The sequence below is a fragment of the Mus pahari genome, chromosome 4 (assembly GCF_900095145.1).
Source record: "Mus pahari chromosome 4, PAHARI_EIJ_v1.1, whole genome shotgun sequence".
Classification (NCBI taxonomy): domain Eukaryota; kingdom Metazoa; phylum Chordata; class Mammalia; order Rodentia; family Muridae; genus Mus; species Mus pahari.
The window spans coordinates 84,825,850-84,843,687 of NC_034593.1; the positions used below are offsets into that span (position 1 = coordinate 84,825,850).

Here is a 17,838-nt window from a genome sequence, read left to right on the forward strand (position 1 = left end):
ATGTGGAGGTCTTTGATCCACTTAGACTTGAGCTTTGTACAAGGAGATAAGAATGGATCGATTCTCATTCTTCTACATGATAGCCTCCAGTTGTGCCAGTAGTCAGAGTGTTTTATCAGGGCAACATGGACGAAAAATAAGACAATGTGCCTCTCTTTTTTTTTTTTTTTTTAAGATTTTATTTACTTTATACATATTGTGCTCAATTTGTGTGTGTGTGTGTGTGTGTGTGCCTGCACACCAGAAGATTCCATTATAGATGGTTGTGAGCCACCATGTAGTTGCTGGGAATTGAACTCCAGACCTTGAGAAGAACAGACAGTGCTCTTAACCACTGAGCCATCTCTCCAGCCCACTGACACTGTGCCCCCTTAAAGACCATGTGGACTCATATCAAGCCATATACGCAGCCCTCACAAGATGAAGCCAGAGACGCTTCAAACACTGAAGGTCACTTGGCTCTGTCCTCTACTGCTGCAGCTACTCTCTAACCCATAAGCCCAAGATGAGCAAAGAACAGAAGACACTTGGATAGAGCGTAAAAACAATAGCAAAGAGATATGGAAGGGAATAAAAAGATTCATGGTCTCTGAGCTGGATTCATTTCAAAGGCTGCCTCAGAAATAAGACATAGGCTTCAAAATTGCTGCTGCTATGTGCAGAAAAGTAGATGGGTGGGAATTCCAAACTGAGAACCAGACAGCTGCTATCTCTCTTACCAAGACAGAAGGAATGACACCAGTAAAAGAAAGAAAAGAAAAGACACATGGCAGCCTGTGGCTCTGCGACTGGTGAATCACACTTCAAACACTGCTAGTGCTGTTGGGGTTGCAGCTCCTCCACAGGAGTGGGAGGTCACACCCTGACCCCTTCATATTTTTTTCCTCAGTCAAATAACAACTTACAAGATGGGAAAGCACAGAAGGGTGGCAAGAGTGGGGTGAGTTCAGAAGAGCCGTCCTAATTCAAAGCCTCGCTCTTACTTTCTCACTCTCACCACCACGCTATACTATCTCTTCCCTTTTTATCACCCTTCCTGTACCAGTAGACATGCAACAATTTACTCCTGCTCCATGGCTATGAGTAGAACAAACCCTGCCACACGCAGGTAAGTGTGGCAAGAGGCAGGTGCAATGCAACATGCAAAAACTCTTCCACAAGGCTTGGGACAGACCCAAGCCCAGAGAGCAGTGATGTGTGCATCACTGGGCTGCACTCAGGCCGCCTTGCACTCAATTCCAAACTGCACTATTTCCTAGCTAAGACAACCTTACCACAAGTGTCGTACTCTATAAACAGGAAAGAATGATGGCACTTATGTCATAATATTATTTATTAGCATCAAATATAAAATATTTAGCACAGAATTTGACACACAATTAGACGATTAATAAATGATAGTTTTAAATTTGTCTTGTTTTTTAGACAGGGTTCCTCTCTGTAGTCCTGGCTGTCCTAGAACTTGCTTTATAGACCAGGCTGGCCTTGAACTTAGAGAGATCCACCTGTCTCTGCCTCCTGAGTGCTGGGATTAAAGGAGTGTGTCACCACCTTCACCACCTCCACCGCCTGGTGATGGTTAAGATCTTTTCAAAGCTTTATCATTAGCCAAAGGGCTCATCATGTTCAGAAGAGCTTGAGACCTGGGGAGTGATGGTCCACCCATTTGGTGGACAAGAAGAACGGCTGTGAAATGACAGATCTGGAAATTACTTTCTAAAATTCCAGAGTAGGGGCTGGAGAGATAGCCCAGCATTTAAGAACCTTGCTACACTCTCAGACGATCAGAGTCTGCTTCCCAGCACCCATACTGGGGAGCTCTCGGCTGTCTCTAACTCCAGCTCCAGGAGATCTGATGCCCTCTTCTTGATTCTTTGGGCACTGCATGTGCATGGTACACATACAGACAAACAGGAAAACACACATACATATTTAAAAAAAAACAACTTCCAGGGTAAGGACTGGGTTGTGAAGTCCTGGGTTCAACTTTTTGCATCACAGAAGCAAGGAGATAAAAAACAAAAACCCCCAAACCCTCCGGGTTAAGATAGAAGCAAACAAAGCCTGCAAGACTAGAAAGGTGAGGACTGCAGCCCTGCGGAGAGGTGGTACCTGGGGCCTTCTGCACTTCCTGCTTCTCTGTGCGTTTGAAAACTTACAATAAAATGGTAAAGGGAAAAGAATACCTTGAACCCTGTCCTCTAACATCCAATCCACTCCAATCCAATTAGAAACACTGACAACTCGTGGTACTTAAAAATCTGTAATGTAGGTGGGTGTCACACAACCTGAAGATTACTTCTGCTCAAGTTATTTCACAAAAAATGACTAGCATAAAAGAAATGTACTGATTATCTTGTTTGGGACACACTTCTGCTGTTCTGACAGACATATCTGCCATATTCCTAAGAGGGCCTTTACTCTACAGATCTGTCTGTGGGCGGAAGGTGGGATTTTATTATGCAGCTCAGAAAGTTGGCCTGGGTCGGGCTAAGTCCATCAGGCTAGCCTTAAACTTGCAGTCTCTGTATCTGCCTCTTGAGCAACCGTATAACACGGTTTTACCCATTTGGACCCAACCTTCCATAGAGATTTGTTTAAAAGCAGCATTCAGATAAAGACAAAGATTAGAAAAAGCGACAGAAGAGATGTGGACTACTGTGTATCCTGAATGCTCTGTGGTGTCAAGAAAGTTATTATTCCTGGGGCCTTTTCCACTGCCATATGGAAGAAACAGAAACCCATTCTACCTTGATTCAGGGGGAACATGCACTGGAGCTCTAATCCCAAAGCCTAGTTCTGCTCTGACCAGTCACATGATCCCAGATACTGTGGTTTGAAGGGGAAATGTCTCAAATAGGCTCCTATGTTTGAACACTTGGTTTTCAACTGGCTGATACTATTTTTGGAAGACTGTGGAACTATCAGAAGATGGAACTTCACTGAAGAGGTAGGTCAGTGGGGGCAGGCCTGGATCAGCCATCTCCTATTCTTGCCACCATGATGAACTGTATCCCCTCAAACTACTAAGCCGTGGTAAACCCTTCTCCCTTGGTAAACAAGTGCTTCTTGTCTGGTATTTGGTCCACTTCTTTGTAAAATGAGGCTAACACTTCATAAGCATTCTAGAACAGGATCAGCATATAATGAATTTTCTCTTCTTGTCCTTGGATTCAAGATATCACCCTGAAAGCAAAAAAATCTTCAAGAGAGTTCTTACTGGCATAAGTTCTAAAAATAACCTGAGTGGAGACTGAGGGCACCCTAGTCCTTGATGAGAAGCCAGATGTAATCTTAATTGGGACCTAGGTCTTCTGGAAACTCTCAGGCTGCTATTACTTCTCAGTTTTAAGTAGACATTTGCTATATTGCTGAATTTGTACCAAGCTTGAAAAGAAACATTGAAAAGTTACATAAATTCAAAATTGAAAAAGGTGAATTTTTATTTTCTAACATATTTCCAACAAGTATGTAAAAACCAAAGATTTAAAGCTAGGCATGGTGGTACACATCTGTCATACTAGGACCTGGGAGATGGAAGTGGGAAGATGTTCAAGACCAGCTTTGGCTAAGAGACCCTGTCTAAAAAAAAGTGGCCACACAATTATTCTGTCCATTGTCTTATATTACTTAGATAAGTAGAGAGGGAAAAAAAGTATAGTAAAGGACACTTTATAAATGTTCAATGTTAATAAGACATAGGCTTGGTTCTGAAACTCTTCAGGCTTCACAATCTCAAGTATGCTTTTTACATATTTATTTTTATTGTATGTATATGCATGATTGCCTGCATGTATGTATGTATACCACATGTGTGCCTGGTGCTGTGAAGGACAGAAGAAGGCTTCAGATCCTCTAGAACTGCAGTTACACACAGTTGTGAGCTGATGTGAGTGATGAGAACTGAAACTTGGTCCTCTGTCCAAGAGCCACCAGCACTTTTAACCACTGAGCCATCTCTCCGGCCTCTCTTTTGTATTTGTTTTTGTTTTTTTTGTTTGTCTTTTGAAACAAGAACTCATGAAGTAGCCCTGGTTGGCCTGAAGCTCACTCTGCAGGCCGGCCTCACTCATAGAAACTTGCTGGCATATGTTATCACTCTTAGTCCCAGTGCTATTATCTTAAAGAACAGATGTAGCTTGTGCTTTAAGATACTATTTTATGTCCTCGCCCTCTTCTCTTCTCTTCTCCTCTTTCTTCTCCCCACTCTTTCTCTCTCTCTTCTCTTCTCAACCCTTCTACCCACTTTGCCGCCCCCCCCATTCCTGCATAATAAACCTCTCCCATGTGGAACACATTGAAAAAAAAAAATACTATTTCATAGAAAAACTCCCTAAGCCAAAATTCTACCAATATTTAATTATACTCAAAAGATTTTTTATTTTCTATTTCAGTCTACTTGTATGTAGTGGTAAAACAATTCCCTGATTTCTGGTGAGTTTCTACAGGAAGGAGATTTTTTTTTATCATGTAAGTGGTAAAGTGACTAACTATCCTTCCTAGATGTAAAGTCATGCATGGGCTAAGGTCAATGCTGACTCTATTCACCTTCTGACCTGGCCACATTATATGCCCAGGTTGACCTCACACTCAAGCTTGTTGGATAGCTCAGTCTGGTCTTAAGTAAGGACCCTCTTGCCTTGGCTTCCTGCAGGCTGAGATTACACATGTATCCCACCATATCTGGCCCAATTAAATTAATTTAAAATAGATAACAAGTATAAAGAAAGTAAAAAACAATACAAGTAGTGTATCTGAATGATTACTAGTGTGTTCATTATACACATGGAACATTGCAAAAATTTTAGCTATATGTCATCTGTCAAGAGAGAAATTTGTAAATGCTTATGACTGAAATCTTTTAAATATTCTTTCTTTCTTTCTTTCTTTCTTTCTTTCTTTCTTTCTTTCTTTCTTTCTTTCTTTTTTTGATTTTTTTCAAGACAGGGTTTCTCTGTATAGCCTTGGCTGTCCTGGAACTCACTTTGTAGATCAGGCTGGCCTCGAACTCAGAAATCTGCCTGGGATTAAAGGTGTGAGCCACCACGCCCAGCTAATAATCTTTATTAGTATTATTTTTATTATTATTTTTTACTATTTATACTTTTTTTACACTGTCCACCATTGTACTTATGGCTGGTACAAAGTAACAACTTACTTTAAATACCTGAAGACCACCTAGGCAGCCCTGTCTGAGAGAACTTCCTGCAAGTCTGAAAACCTACACCTGCACTGTCACATGGCAGCCACTGGCCTCACATGGCTATTTAGCACTTAAAACATGGCCATTTCAACCAAAGGAATACATTTTAATAATTTTAAATCTAGATTTAAGTAGCTACATGAAACAAGTAGCAGCTAAAGTAAATCCTAAGTCTAAGAAATCATACGATGTAAAGCACTGCTGAGCATAACTGTCTACACAAACAGGATCAAGGTGTAAAAGCAATGGTTTTGCTACCTCACAACTAAACTCAATTTTAATGTTAAAGACCGAACTGAATGTGGTGGCTTATTCTTGTTACCTTACCACTTGAGAGACTGGTATAGGATATTTAAGTCAAGTTCAAGGCCAGCCTAGGCAACACAGAGAGTTTGAGGCCAGCCTGGGCTACATAACAAGCTCCAGGCTGACCTGGCTGAGACCTGTTCTAGGATAAATAAATACTAAAACTTAAAAAAAAAAAATCTAAATACTAGTTCTTATAGATTATAATGTTTTAAAAGGGTTTTTAAAAAATTTATTTTATGTGCATTGACTGTTTTGCCTGTATGTACATATGTAAACCATGTATGTGCCTGGTGCCCATAGAGTCCAGAAGAGGCATCAGATTCCCTGAGACTGGAATTACAGACAGTTGAGAGCATCCATGCGGGTATTGAGAATATCAACAGTGCTCTTATCCGTCAAGCAAGTCTCCAGTCCATAGTGTGCTTTATGGTCACTGCTGTTGGTCTGGCCTTAAGCTCACTACACAGCCAAGGGCGGCCTTTCCTTCCTGTTTCCACCTCCAGATACTAGGACTCTGGATGCTACCTCCAGCTTTGCTTAGCACATTTTCAAACAAATATTATTTGGTTATTACTAAAATTTATAAATTACTAAAAATTAACTTACTAAAAACTATATGTATAATCTAAATTGTTTTATGTGATAATGGGGAAACACAAGGATTTTACATCAAAGTCGGTATGTTCCACCTCTCAATTTATCAAGCCTCTGACTAGGCTTCAAAATCAGACAAAACAGAACATTTAAGCAGTAATGGAGACACAAACTTACCATGACCATCTTCCTTTGTTCATATAGCTTCTGTAACTGGTAAGACTTCTCTTCTGCTTTAATGTAACCTTTCTTTACATCATCAACAGCCTATCACAAAGTAAAGACAGAGAAAGAAGTTATTCACATGCATTTTTAGGAGAGCTTATGTTCACCTGGACCAGCACCATCATCATCACCACAGTGAACTGTCCCCACAGGTGCGCCTTTACTAGAATAACTAGCACTGAAGGATGGAGGCAAATGAGAACTCTCTGTGGAGAGCACATTAACCATGTGATAACCACCAAGAGAGCAGGGAGAGCACATGTTATCTTTGAAAAATAACGATGAGAAGACAGAGCGTACATACGGCAAAAAGTGTGCAATGTGCAGTTATAACAGGAGCAGCTGTAACCATAGTTAACAAAGAAGCCTAAGACAGACCTCCCTAGGCAGGTGAGTGAGAAACTCTCAGATGAAGACAGAGAACAGGAAATAGATCTGCTGAATTTAAATGAAACCTTTCTGACTTAAGGCAATGAGTTAAAGTGTGTGGCTAAAATAAGTATGTTCATCCCCCCCCCCCAAATCCATACACATACACACACACACACGGATCATGATGAAGAAGGAATGTAGTAAGATCATAGATGTTGTAACGTTAAGGTACAAATGATTTCCCACTGTTTTAACCTTCTGACTATTTCTTTTTTCTTTTTTTTTTTTTTGGTTTTTCGAGACAGGGTTTCACTTTGTAGCCCAGGCTGGCCTGGAACTCAGAAATCCGCCTGCCTCTGCCTCCCAAGTGCTGGGATTAAAGGCGTGCGCCACCACGCCCGGCTCTGACTATTTCTTTATAGACAGTTCCTTACTCAGGCCCATTTGGTGTGACCAATGCAGACTACACTGCTCAGGACCTCACAATCCCCCTGACTCAGACTTGAGTTCTGTGAATACAGGCATGTCTGTCACCACACCTGGTTTTCTAGAGTCCTAGAAAAGAGACTGAATTCAAGATTAAAGGCAAGAACTAGATCAGGGTCTAGCTGTATTCCCTGCCAATGCCCACTTCAAAGTCACCTAAACCATCTCAGTTGGGCATACATACATACATACATACATACAGCCATACATACATACAGCCATACATACATACATATATACAGCTACACATAACGATGACTACAAAAAAAGACAGAAATTAACAATTTTTGTAGTGAGAAAGTTTTATGAAATTATCTCTTGCAATCAAAGTTTTTATGATTGTCCTTACAAAATTTTACATGTTATGCTTACTGATAATTTCTTCCTCCTATTCTGGGGATTGATCCCAGAGGCCTCATGAACACTAGGCAAGCACTCTACCTCTGAGCCTCGTATCTAGCCCTATCCCAATACAGTTTTACTTTTTTTTAGGTGTTGCTATGGTAGTCAAGGTTGGCCCTGAACTTGTTCTCTTGCTTCAGCCCCCAGAGTGCTGGGATTACATCATATGCCACACTTCAGCAGGCTTGCATGGAAACTCTTCTCCTAACTTCTCAGTTAAAAAAAAAAAAAAAGATAGATAAATAAATAAAGTTTAATCAGGGGCTGGAGAGATGGCTTAGCAGGTCAGAGTACTGATTGTTCTTTAAGAGGACTCAGGTTAGTTCTTAGCAACTCACAACTACCTGTAACTCCGATTCCAGAGGATTTGACATCCTCTGGCCTACACAGGTACCTGCATATATATGATGCACATAAGTTCAGAAAAGCACACACACATACACATAGAGAATATTTAATCAATAGTACTTTGTAAGTATACAAACAATGTTCACACTTTTCCTTTACTGGCTTCCTTTAATAATTTAAAGATATCGTCTGTCAAGTTTATTCTTCCTGCTCCTATTTGTAACTTTCCATTTGCAAACATCCAATTCTTGTCAATTAACTGCAAACAATAACCTTTTTTGTTCGTTTGTTTCTCTGTGTAGCCCTGGCTGTCCTGGAACTCAATTCATATACCAGGTTGGCCTTGAACTCAGAGAGGCCTCTGCCTCCTGAGCGCTGAGATCAAAGGAATATGCCACCACAACCACCTGACTATAATACCAATTTTGTCACCAAATCTTTCACAAAAGCTGGGGGGTGGTTAAAGCGCACGCCTTTAATCCCAGCACTCGGGAGGCAGAGGCAGGTGGATTTCTGAGTTCAAGGCCAGCCTGGTCTACAGAGTGAGTTCCAGGACAGCCAGGGCTATACAGAGAAACCCTGTCTCGAAAAACCAAAAACCAAAACCAAAACAAAAGAAAACAAAAAAGTAAGAAAGGATATATTGGAAGGTGGTAAGGGGAAATCTCAGCCTGTGACCCAATTACCAGAATTGAGCCAGTTTGCAGACCCAGAATCCCCTGAACAAAAGGACCTCAGTAAAGTGCCTAAGAGTTACTGTTAGTCTTTCTCTAGCTCTCCCCCAGAGGTACCTACAGAGTTGTTAACCTGGAAGAAAGAAAACAATCAAACTTTCCAGGGTCAATTGGATACTGGTTCTGAATTGACACTGATTCTTTTTTTTTTTTTTTCAAAAAGATTTATTTATTTATTATATGTAAATACACTGTAGCTGTCTTCAGACACTCCAGAAGAAGGAGTCAGATCTCATTAAGAATGGTCGTGAGCCACCATGTGGTTGCTGGGATTTGAGCTCTGCACCTTTGGAAGAGCAGTCGGGTGCTCTTACCTGCTGAGCCATCTTACCAGCCCTTGACACTGATTCTTAAAGACCTCAAGAAGTATTGTGGCCCTCCAGTTAAAGTAGGGGCTTACAAAGGTCAGGTGATAATTATAAAGTTTTGGCTAAAGTCCAATGCACAGTGGGTCCAGAGGGTTTCAGTATGGTATAAATACATAAGGCAAACCCTGTATAACCTCAGTACTGGGTAGACAGTGACAACAGGACCTCTGGGTATGTTAGCCAGCCAGACTAGCATAAATGATGCTTCCCAAGCCTAGCGAGAGACCCTACCTCAAAGAGGATAATTCCTAAGGAACACCAAATGCTGACTTCTGGCCTCCACACAGATAGGCATTTATGTTTACCCACATTACCACTCTTCATATAAATACATACAAAAATGAAACAAAGCCCTCTTATGACAAGATCCCCATTTATGAAGGGAACTTAGGTCAGGACTATGAAAAGGAATGCTGTACAGAAAGGTCAACCTGGGTATCATCATCAAATCTAACAGCATTAACCCAAATCTTGTATGTCCATCACATTCTAATATGGTTGCTTCTATTATAGTCATGTCCATGTATTAAGTCCCTGTTCTCACACACACACACACACACACACACACACACACACACACACACACGAAGGAAGATGACTCAGTGGGTGGAAGTGCTTGTTCTACAAGCATGCTAGTTTGAATCTTCACTACCCATTCTAGAAAGAAAGAAAAGAAAAGAAAAGAAAAGAAAAGAAAAGAAAAGAAAAGAAAAGAAAAGAAAAGAAAAGAAAAGAAAAGAAAAGAAAAGAAAAGAAAAGAAAAGAAAAGAAAAGAAAAGAAAAGAAAAGAAAAGAAAAGAAAGGCTGGTCTATGCATGCCTGTAATTCAAGCATCATGGGGAGGAGGCAGGCAGTTCCAGAGAGATCATTGGCTAGTCAACATAGCCTAAAAGGTAAGCTTCTAGTTCAGTGAAAGATCCTATCTCAAGACAAACACAGAGGATGACTAAGGAAGGCACTTGATGCTCTGCTCTGGCCTCAGCATATGCATATATTGGTATGCACACTGGCACATTTAAATGCATGTGTCACATACATATAACACACACACAGACAGGCAAACAGACACACACACACCCCAAAACCCAAAAGGTGAAGCTCCTAGACCACTTACCATGGCCAGTTTGCAGGAGTGCAGTGTACTCCTAACTCTTCCAAGATGGAAGCTCCTATGCTTTAGACCTTCTTTTTGGGCTCACTATACATTACTGCATTTCTTGCTTATTCATGTTCTTTAAAATAGCTCATAAGTATCAAATTTCCTGAGCTCTGTGAGCAGTGTAAGCAAATTATTTAAACCAGCTGTGTGTGTGTTCATAGAAATTCGATCTGCAGCAAACAGCTTACCAGTTTCAGAGGACTTGAAACCAGGTCTAAAATGGGGGCAGTTTGAGGAATTTAGCTCTTGATCTGTGAGATTTGATATTTCCAGGCAGATAGTGTCAGAATTGCATAACATTTAATGATGTGTCAGAGTGGTATCCAACGAAGAATCTCACACTTGCTGGTGGAGACAAATTCCTATACCCTTTGACATCACAGAAGTCTCTGCATTGACTGTGATATAAGAATGAAGTAAAAACCAGACATTCTGCTTTTCCCAGACCCACACAGTATAGTATTGCTTTAGAAATTCTGAACATATACATAACCATAGGCTCATTTTGTTGATTAAAAATGTTAACTTTTTCAAAACTCTGGCCCAGCTCTAGCATTTATGACTTATGAAACGGGATGAACCATACTCTAAGTACTAGTTGGACCCAAGGATTCACACTGAACTGTCTAACTACTAACTATATACAAGAAAGGAACCTAGCTTTTAGCGGGAAGACTTATTCACCCACCTGATGAAAGAAGTACGTAACAGCAAGGTCATTGTCATTTAAAAGGACTTCTTCTTCTGTTGTAAAGAGCCACTTGCGAATGGTCAGGCAGGTGCCTGGCACAGCTGATGTATAGTTCTGGACGTAGAGTTTATGAGGAAATTCGTTAGGTGCCAGCTTACGTACTGAAGAAGACAAAACAAAGAATGCTGAGTGGAATGATGTATAGAGAGTTTCCTTAGTAGAAACTGTACACAGCAGACCAATAATGGTAGGTTGTCATTAATTAGAGCACCAGCTCAAATTCATCAAGTAACTATACCTCAGGAGCAGAAGGCAACCAAAGGCCCAGCTAAATCCACTCTTTCTAACTATGAGTCTAGCCAGAAAAACAAATGAGTGCAGTCTGCTGCTTAGATAACTGCTCCTTTAGATAACATGACTGCAGAGAGAGTGCCACCTCCAAGTTCAGTTAAAATGTTTGTTTGATCTATGACCTGTTACATTACCATGCTAGGTCTACCAAACATCTTCAGAGCAGCCTCTTCTCTTACCCAGCTATGGGCCGTTTGGCCTCTCCTATGGGCATCCTCAAGTGTACTGCATTTATTCATACAGAATTAAAAGGAACTTCTCATCCATTCACTCCCTAAATCCTAAGGCATCTGTCCAGGTGTCTACTGAGTAACTTCTGAGCAGCCTGGCTCCACTGTGGGCTGGGATTACAATGTGCCACCATGCCTAGCTTACTCCTTCTAATTTCTGCACTAGCTCTCCTAATTGTTCTTGAGGCTTACTTGGCTTTACAACACTGCAAAAGACAGACTCAATTTGTTTCCTTTACAGAAAGCTTGGAAAGGATAAGGTCATTACCAATTCTTTACAACACAATTTATATCTGTGGATTAGGCTACTGAGAGTTGGGAAGAAAAATAATAGGAAGATGGCTGCTCCCATGGATTCAAAATTGCTATATACTGACAAAAGAAGGAATGGATGAATATTGATCAGAAAGCCTTTATAAGATCTACCAAGTCTGCTTGCTGAAGGCAGTATTAATAAGTTGGCTCTCCTTTTAGCAGTTTTTGTCCAAGAATATTAGACTAAAACACCCCCAAACAAAATATAGTATCAACTATTGGCACTTACCAAAGGAATGATTGATCACTTCAAATAAAGCAAAGTAATTCACTGTTGTACTGTCCATGCCAACCTTTGCTGCAATAGCCTGAAGTTTAAACAGGACACAATTATTTCAGGAAAAGTAACGTCAGACAATGCTATGGAGGCAGGTACATGCATGAGAAGGGGAAAAGGAGACACTACATCCTAGCTTCATAAAAACTACCATGTCCACAGGTATCCATAAGGTACACATGTGCACACAGGTGCAGAAACCCAAATATAGCTATCCTCTCTCTATGTGAGCAACTATCTCTTTGATACAAGTTAATAATAGTTCCTCCTTAGTGTCAAATTTCCTTTCTCAAATATGAATTAATTCCACAAAGGTATTTTTTAAATATATTTTTACTAATGTATATGATGTGTGTGTTGGTGTGAATGATGCCATATATATTTGGATACCCACAGAGAACAGAAAAAGACAAAGGATCGCTTAGAACTGAGTTATCACTCCAGCCCCAACAAAGGTCTTTTATATACTTAAAGAAATACACTTTATAAGACAATCATAAAACAACAATTTTTTAAAAATATTCAATTTTTGAATGTGTGTGTATCTGGCTCTGTATGTGTATGGGGGTGGGCTGATATGGGAATCAGAGAACAACTTGCAGGGATCACCCACTAAATCACCTCATCACACCTGAGGACAAAGCCCCTGATATCCAGTCTCACATCTCAGCTTACATTTACTATAGGCTATTAAGGTACAAGATCTCAACCTTTGATTATTTAATTATTTTTGTTTTATGTGTATGAGTGTTTTGCCTGCATGTCTGTATAACTGTTGCCCATGAAAGCCAGAAGATGCAGATCTCCAAAGAATACAGTTACGGACAGTTATAAGCAGCCATGTGACTGCTGGGAATCAAACCCAGGTCCTCTAAAAAGCAGCCAGCATTGTGGCTGCTTAAGCCATCTCTCCAGATCCCTCAACCTTTGATTTGTGTTTATTGTAGAGACAGAATCTCACAATGTTAGCTACCGGCCTTGAATGCCTAACTCAAGTGGTCTTCCTGCCTTAGCCTCCTAGCACCTGGAACCAGATCTGTGCATTTCTGTGCTGAATTCTTGAGCTTAAAGCATTGTTATTTCTAGTCAGATATTTTTTCAGATGATCTAGGTTCTAAATTGGGGACACTGTATATCTCTCTTTCTTAGGAATTATAATCACTAATATCTTCATGAAAGTGACAAAATGTTGATAAGTAGCATATTAAACAAGAACCAATTATTGCTCTCTGGAAACAAAGGACTTCATGTGCAAATAAAATCAAAATTGAAATTTCATATGCATAACAAAAAGAAAAAAAGCACAAAGCAGATTTTAGTAACAAAATCAGTTTTTTAAAAGCACTACTAATATAAGCAAGGCATTCACTAATTAGGTAAAAATCGTTGGAAGACTGAACCAAATACGATTGTATCACTTCTTCCTTTATCTGTTCACATATCCAGCCTCAATTCATCTGATATTGTATAGGAACTGGAAATTGTAAGTATTTTAAATCACTATTCTATACTGCACTGGATCAAAGCTGGACTACTCTCAGGACTTACAAAATGGTTTCTAGCCACAAGACACAAGAATAAGATGGGAAAGGGAAAGTATTAAAGCAGTCTAGGTCCAGGCTGCAGAGAAGGTCCAGCAGATAGAGCACTCACTGCTCTCATTGAGGACATGAGCTTAGTTTCTGGCACCTGCACTGAACTCCAGTTTCATGGTACCCAATGCCCTCTCTGACCTTTCCAGATAAGTGCATGCATTTATATACATATTCATAGGAACACATAGTCATGTAAAAAACTAGACAACAAAATACCCTAGGTCTTTCTAAAGAAACACTGAAAGAAGTAGAGAATAGAACATTTGAAAACTATAAAAACATACTTTCTGTAATTACTCCACTACTATAAAATTTCAAAGATGGCTGGGATCCTACATATGTCAACTGCCACGGTATATAGTACATGATCAAATGAAGAGTAGATTTTTTTTCTCATTTGCTACAAAGGAGCACTTTGTATAAGCACTGATAACAGAAATTCATCTGTCATCCTGAAAGTCTTGATCAAGTTCATATCAAAGGCCTGTAAACAACAACTGGATGACATGTAGATCTGATCTTGAATGTCATTTCTCACAAAGGAACCAAGACTAATTGGTGAAGGGCTATTCTAGATATAGGGCAGGAAATGTTTAAAGAAAAGCTCAAGATACCCTGTTATTCTAAAATGCCTATCTAAGCTAATGGATCACATCAGAAGTATACAGAAACAGACATGAAGGGACTTCTTTTGACCAAAGATGAAACCATTTGAGCAAAGAGATAATAACGTTCTATGGATTAAATCACATTTAATTAGAAATTTATCTGTAATTAAAAATAAAATGCTAACAATTGTTGCAACGGACAACACTAGAATCAACTAAGGCATCAATTCTTTACCGTGAAAGCTGCCAATAAAGGAAATAATTAAATATTTATCCTTTCTCTCCCACAAACAGCTTTTCTTTAATTTGTTATTTTTCTAGGGAAAGTTACTTATAGAATTATAGCTGTGTAAGGAAAAAAAAAAAATAAGAGGGAGTGAGAACTGAAATCCAGCACTTTGCAGCTTTTACAAACTGTTAAGGCCACAATTATGGGTGCACAGACCCTCTGTAGTGAAGAGACCAGGGACCACCAGCAAACTACTACCGACCCACATGTCACACTACAGACTGCGCAGTGCCCCGAGAAACAATATATTTATTATACTTTGTTACAGCCTCGTTATGAAGTATTTGTATTTTGTATTAAAAACAGAACTTGGATATAATAAAGCCTCTAGAGCAAGTTTCTATTCATAGAAAATGCATGAAGGACAGGATAAGCAGCCTACAAGAAAACAAGAAGGTAAACTCAGAATGACCCAGCCTCCACAGCATCCACACAACACAGGGAAAGGAGGCTGCTTATAGTAAACGAAACAAAACTGCATGGAGGACCTGTTTAGATCCAGATTTAACAAATCAACTCTAAAAATCATTTTGATAACTGAAAATTTCCAACTCTGAAGTTAAACGAAGTAGTGCTCTTTTTAAGATTTGATACTGGCATTGGGTAAAGGATACGTGTTTTAGATGTATGCTGAAGTATATACAGATCTACCATGGTGCTTGCTTAAAAAAACAAAAACCTTAAAGGGAAAGGAAAAGAGGATACATGGTGTCCGTGTGGCAAGATCTTGACTGTTACTAAGTATGACCGATGAAGGAATGGGGTGTAGAGCATTTTCCCAGCATGCCCATGTCCCCAGGTTCTATAGCTCACATAATAAAAAAAAGTATATAGGGAAATTTATTATTTGATTCTATTCTGATTTTATATGTTTAAAAAAAGTATTTGACAGGGCTGGAAAAATAGCTTTGTGGGAAAAACATTTGCAGTACAAGTGTGAGAAACACAATTCAGATCTCTAGTGCCCACATAAATGCTGGGAGCTATAAGGACTACCTGTAATCCAAGCCACCAGGAGGCAGAGACAAGGAGTCCCTAGCTCAAACTGACTAGAAACACTAGCCAAATCACCAAACTCCAGTTTAGCAAGAGTCCTTGCCTTAGTCTGTAAGGTGCGGAAGCAATCTAGGAAGACACCTAGTGTCAATCTCTGGCTTCCACATGCATGCATACATGCATGTACTTCTGAACATACAGGTACGCTTCCACAGGCACATACTCATGCAACACAAACATACACACATACATATACACACACAGAGAGAGACAGACACACAAGGTTTTTTCTTTTATAAGGGACTAGAAAGGTGGCTTAGTGGGTGAGAACACTTGCATGAGAATCTGAGTCTGAAACCTGCTCCGCAACGAAAAAAAAAAAAGGTGAGCACAAATCTATATGCAGTCAAGATCATAATCCTAGCACTACTGGGGGTGAAGCCAGGGGGACTGCTAGAGGGTGCTGGCCACCAGTCTAGAGATTCTGTCTCAAAGGAGTAAGCCAGAGAGTGATAGAGGACACTCAATGTTTAGGAAGACATCAATGTAACCCCCAGTTTCCACAAATACACACACAAATGCACAAATGTACACATGCACACACACACTTTTAAAAAGTTTTTTTTAATAAGAACAACAAAAGAGGAAGAACAGTTAATTATAACCATTGTACTCTGGGGTATTTACTGCATTTAAAAAAAAAATACAAGGTTTTGTTTTATACTCCTGAATATTCTAGTACTTGCAGAATTCTTGCCTTCGCCTCCAAAGTACTGAGATTACAAGCACACAAGCACATGTCATATACTCAACTCTCATACACCTTTCTTTTAAGAAGAACAAAGTTAACTTTGCAGTAGTAACATGAACCAGTAAGTGTGCTCTGCACATTTTGTAGGTACTAACTCATTTAATTTGTTTCTTAGTTTTACACCATCCAATGTAAGTTGCTTTACCTGGTACACTTGGTCAGTAGTACTGTTCTTTTTAACTCTGACAGTAACCGTTGTTCCATCCGGTAATGCTACTCTCAGTTCTACATCAGACACACCGTTGTAATTCTAAAGGAAGAGAAAGAATTTGTAGTAAATCTTCATTCTCCTTGCTACATGCTAGCTAAATAATATTTAACTAAGAGACAGAAAGTAAATTCTATTAAAATGAGAAAAAAATGAAGTCTTAAAAGTTAATATATTTACAACTCATAAAGCTGGCTTTAGGTTGTAGAAGTTATCATCTAAGATGAACAGATATGTTGCCACTTCAAAATAGAATCCTGCCTAGGTGAAACAGTCGAGGTGAAGCCCAGATGAGATTTCGGTCCCCTCTTGTCACTCCCTTTAGAACGTACAAGGAGTAAGAAACAGGAGACAGGAGACGTCTCAACCCTGGCTGAGTAATTAGGCAGCTTAGGTAGGCTAAAGGCAAAAGCTGATGTCCTTTCTGAATCTTGATATGACCAGACCATCTTCAAAACGTACAATAGATGAGACTTTGAGATGTAAATTGTGTCATGCCCAATATTCTAGCTAAGACTATACAATTCTTACTCTACTTAATTAAAAATAAACACTTAAGAGTTGGGGATATTGCTCAATGTGAGAACACTTGCCTAGAATTTTTAGGGCTCTAGCACCACACACACACACACACACACACACACACACACCACAAACCCACAAAACAAAACAAAACAAAACAAACCAAAAACCAAAAAACAAACCAAAACAAAAAAACCCCACAACCCTCATTGCTTTTGAGGATAACACATATTTCTTTTTTTAATTTTTTAGGTTTATTTTATGTGTTTGGGTGCTGCCGACATGTGTGTGAGTGTACCATGTGTGTGCCCAGTACTCACAGAGGTCAGGAAGACCTTAGGCAGATTAGCTAGGAGCCGCCATTCACTTGCTGGGAATTGAACCCAGGTCTTCTACATGAGCAACAAATGCTCCTAAACTGCTGAACCCTTTTTAGTCTCAACGTATTTTTCTAATAGTTTATCTTTTGTCTTTTTGGTGTTTTTTGTTGTTGTTGTTTTTAGATACGGTTTTGCCTTGCAGTCAAGGTACACACCATGAACTGAAGGCCATCTATCTTCCTCTCTTGGTCTCTAGAATGCTGGGATTATAGGAATAAACTACCATACCCAATTTCTAATAGATTTTGATCTTCTAATTTTTTTTTTTTTTTTTTTTTTTGGCTTTTTCGAGACAGGGTTTCTCTGTGTAGCCCTGGCTGTCCTGGAGCTCACTCTGTAGACCAGGCTGGCCTCAAACTCAGAAA

General features: G+C 39.6%; 1 protein-coding gene across 2 annotated transcripts in view; it reads right to left on the reverse strand.

Moving 5' to 3' along the window:
- Positions 1 to 17,838, reverse strand: part of Snx27 (sorting nexin 27) — an 80,391-nt gene that overhangs the window by 10,118 nt on the left and 52,435 nt on the right. For both annotated transcript variants that reach the window (XM_021195592.1, XM_021195593.1), the window contains exons 5-8: positions 16,509 to 16,613; positions 12,017 to 12,095; positions 10,889 to 11,052; positions 6,284 to 6,373 (exon numbers count right to left, since the gene is read on the reverse strand). In XM_021195592.1, coding sequence (XP_021051251.1) covers positions 6,284 to 6,373; positions 10,889 to 11,052; positions 12,017 to 12,095; positions 16,509 to 16,613 — 438 coding nt within the window. The remainder of the gene's footprint in view (positions 1 to 6,283; positions 6,374 to 10,888; positions 11,053 to 12,016; positions 12,096 to 16,508; positions 16,614 to 17,838) is intronic.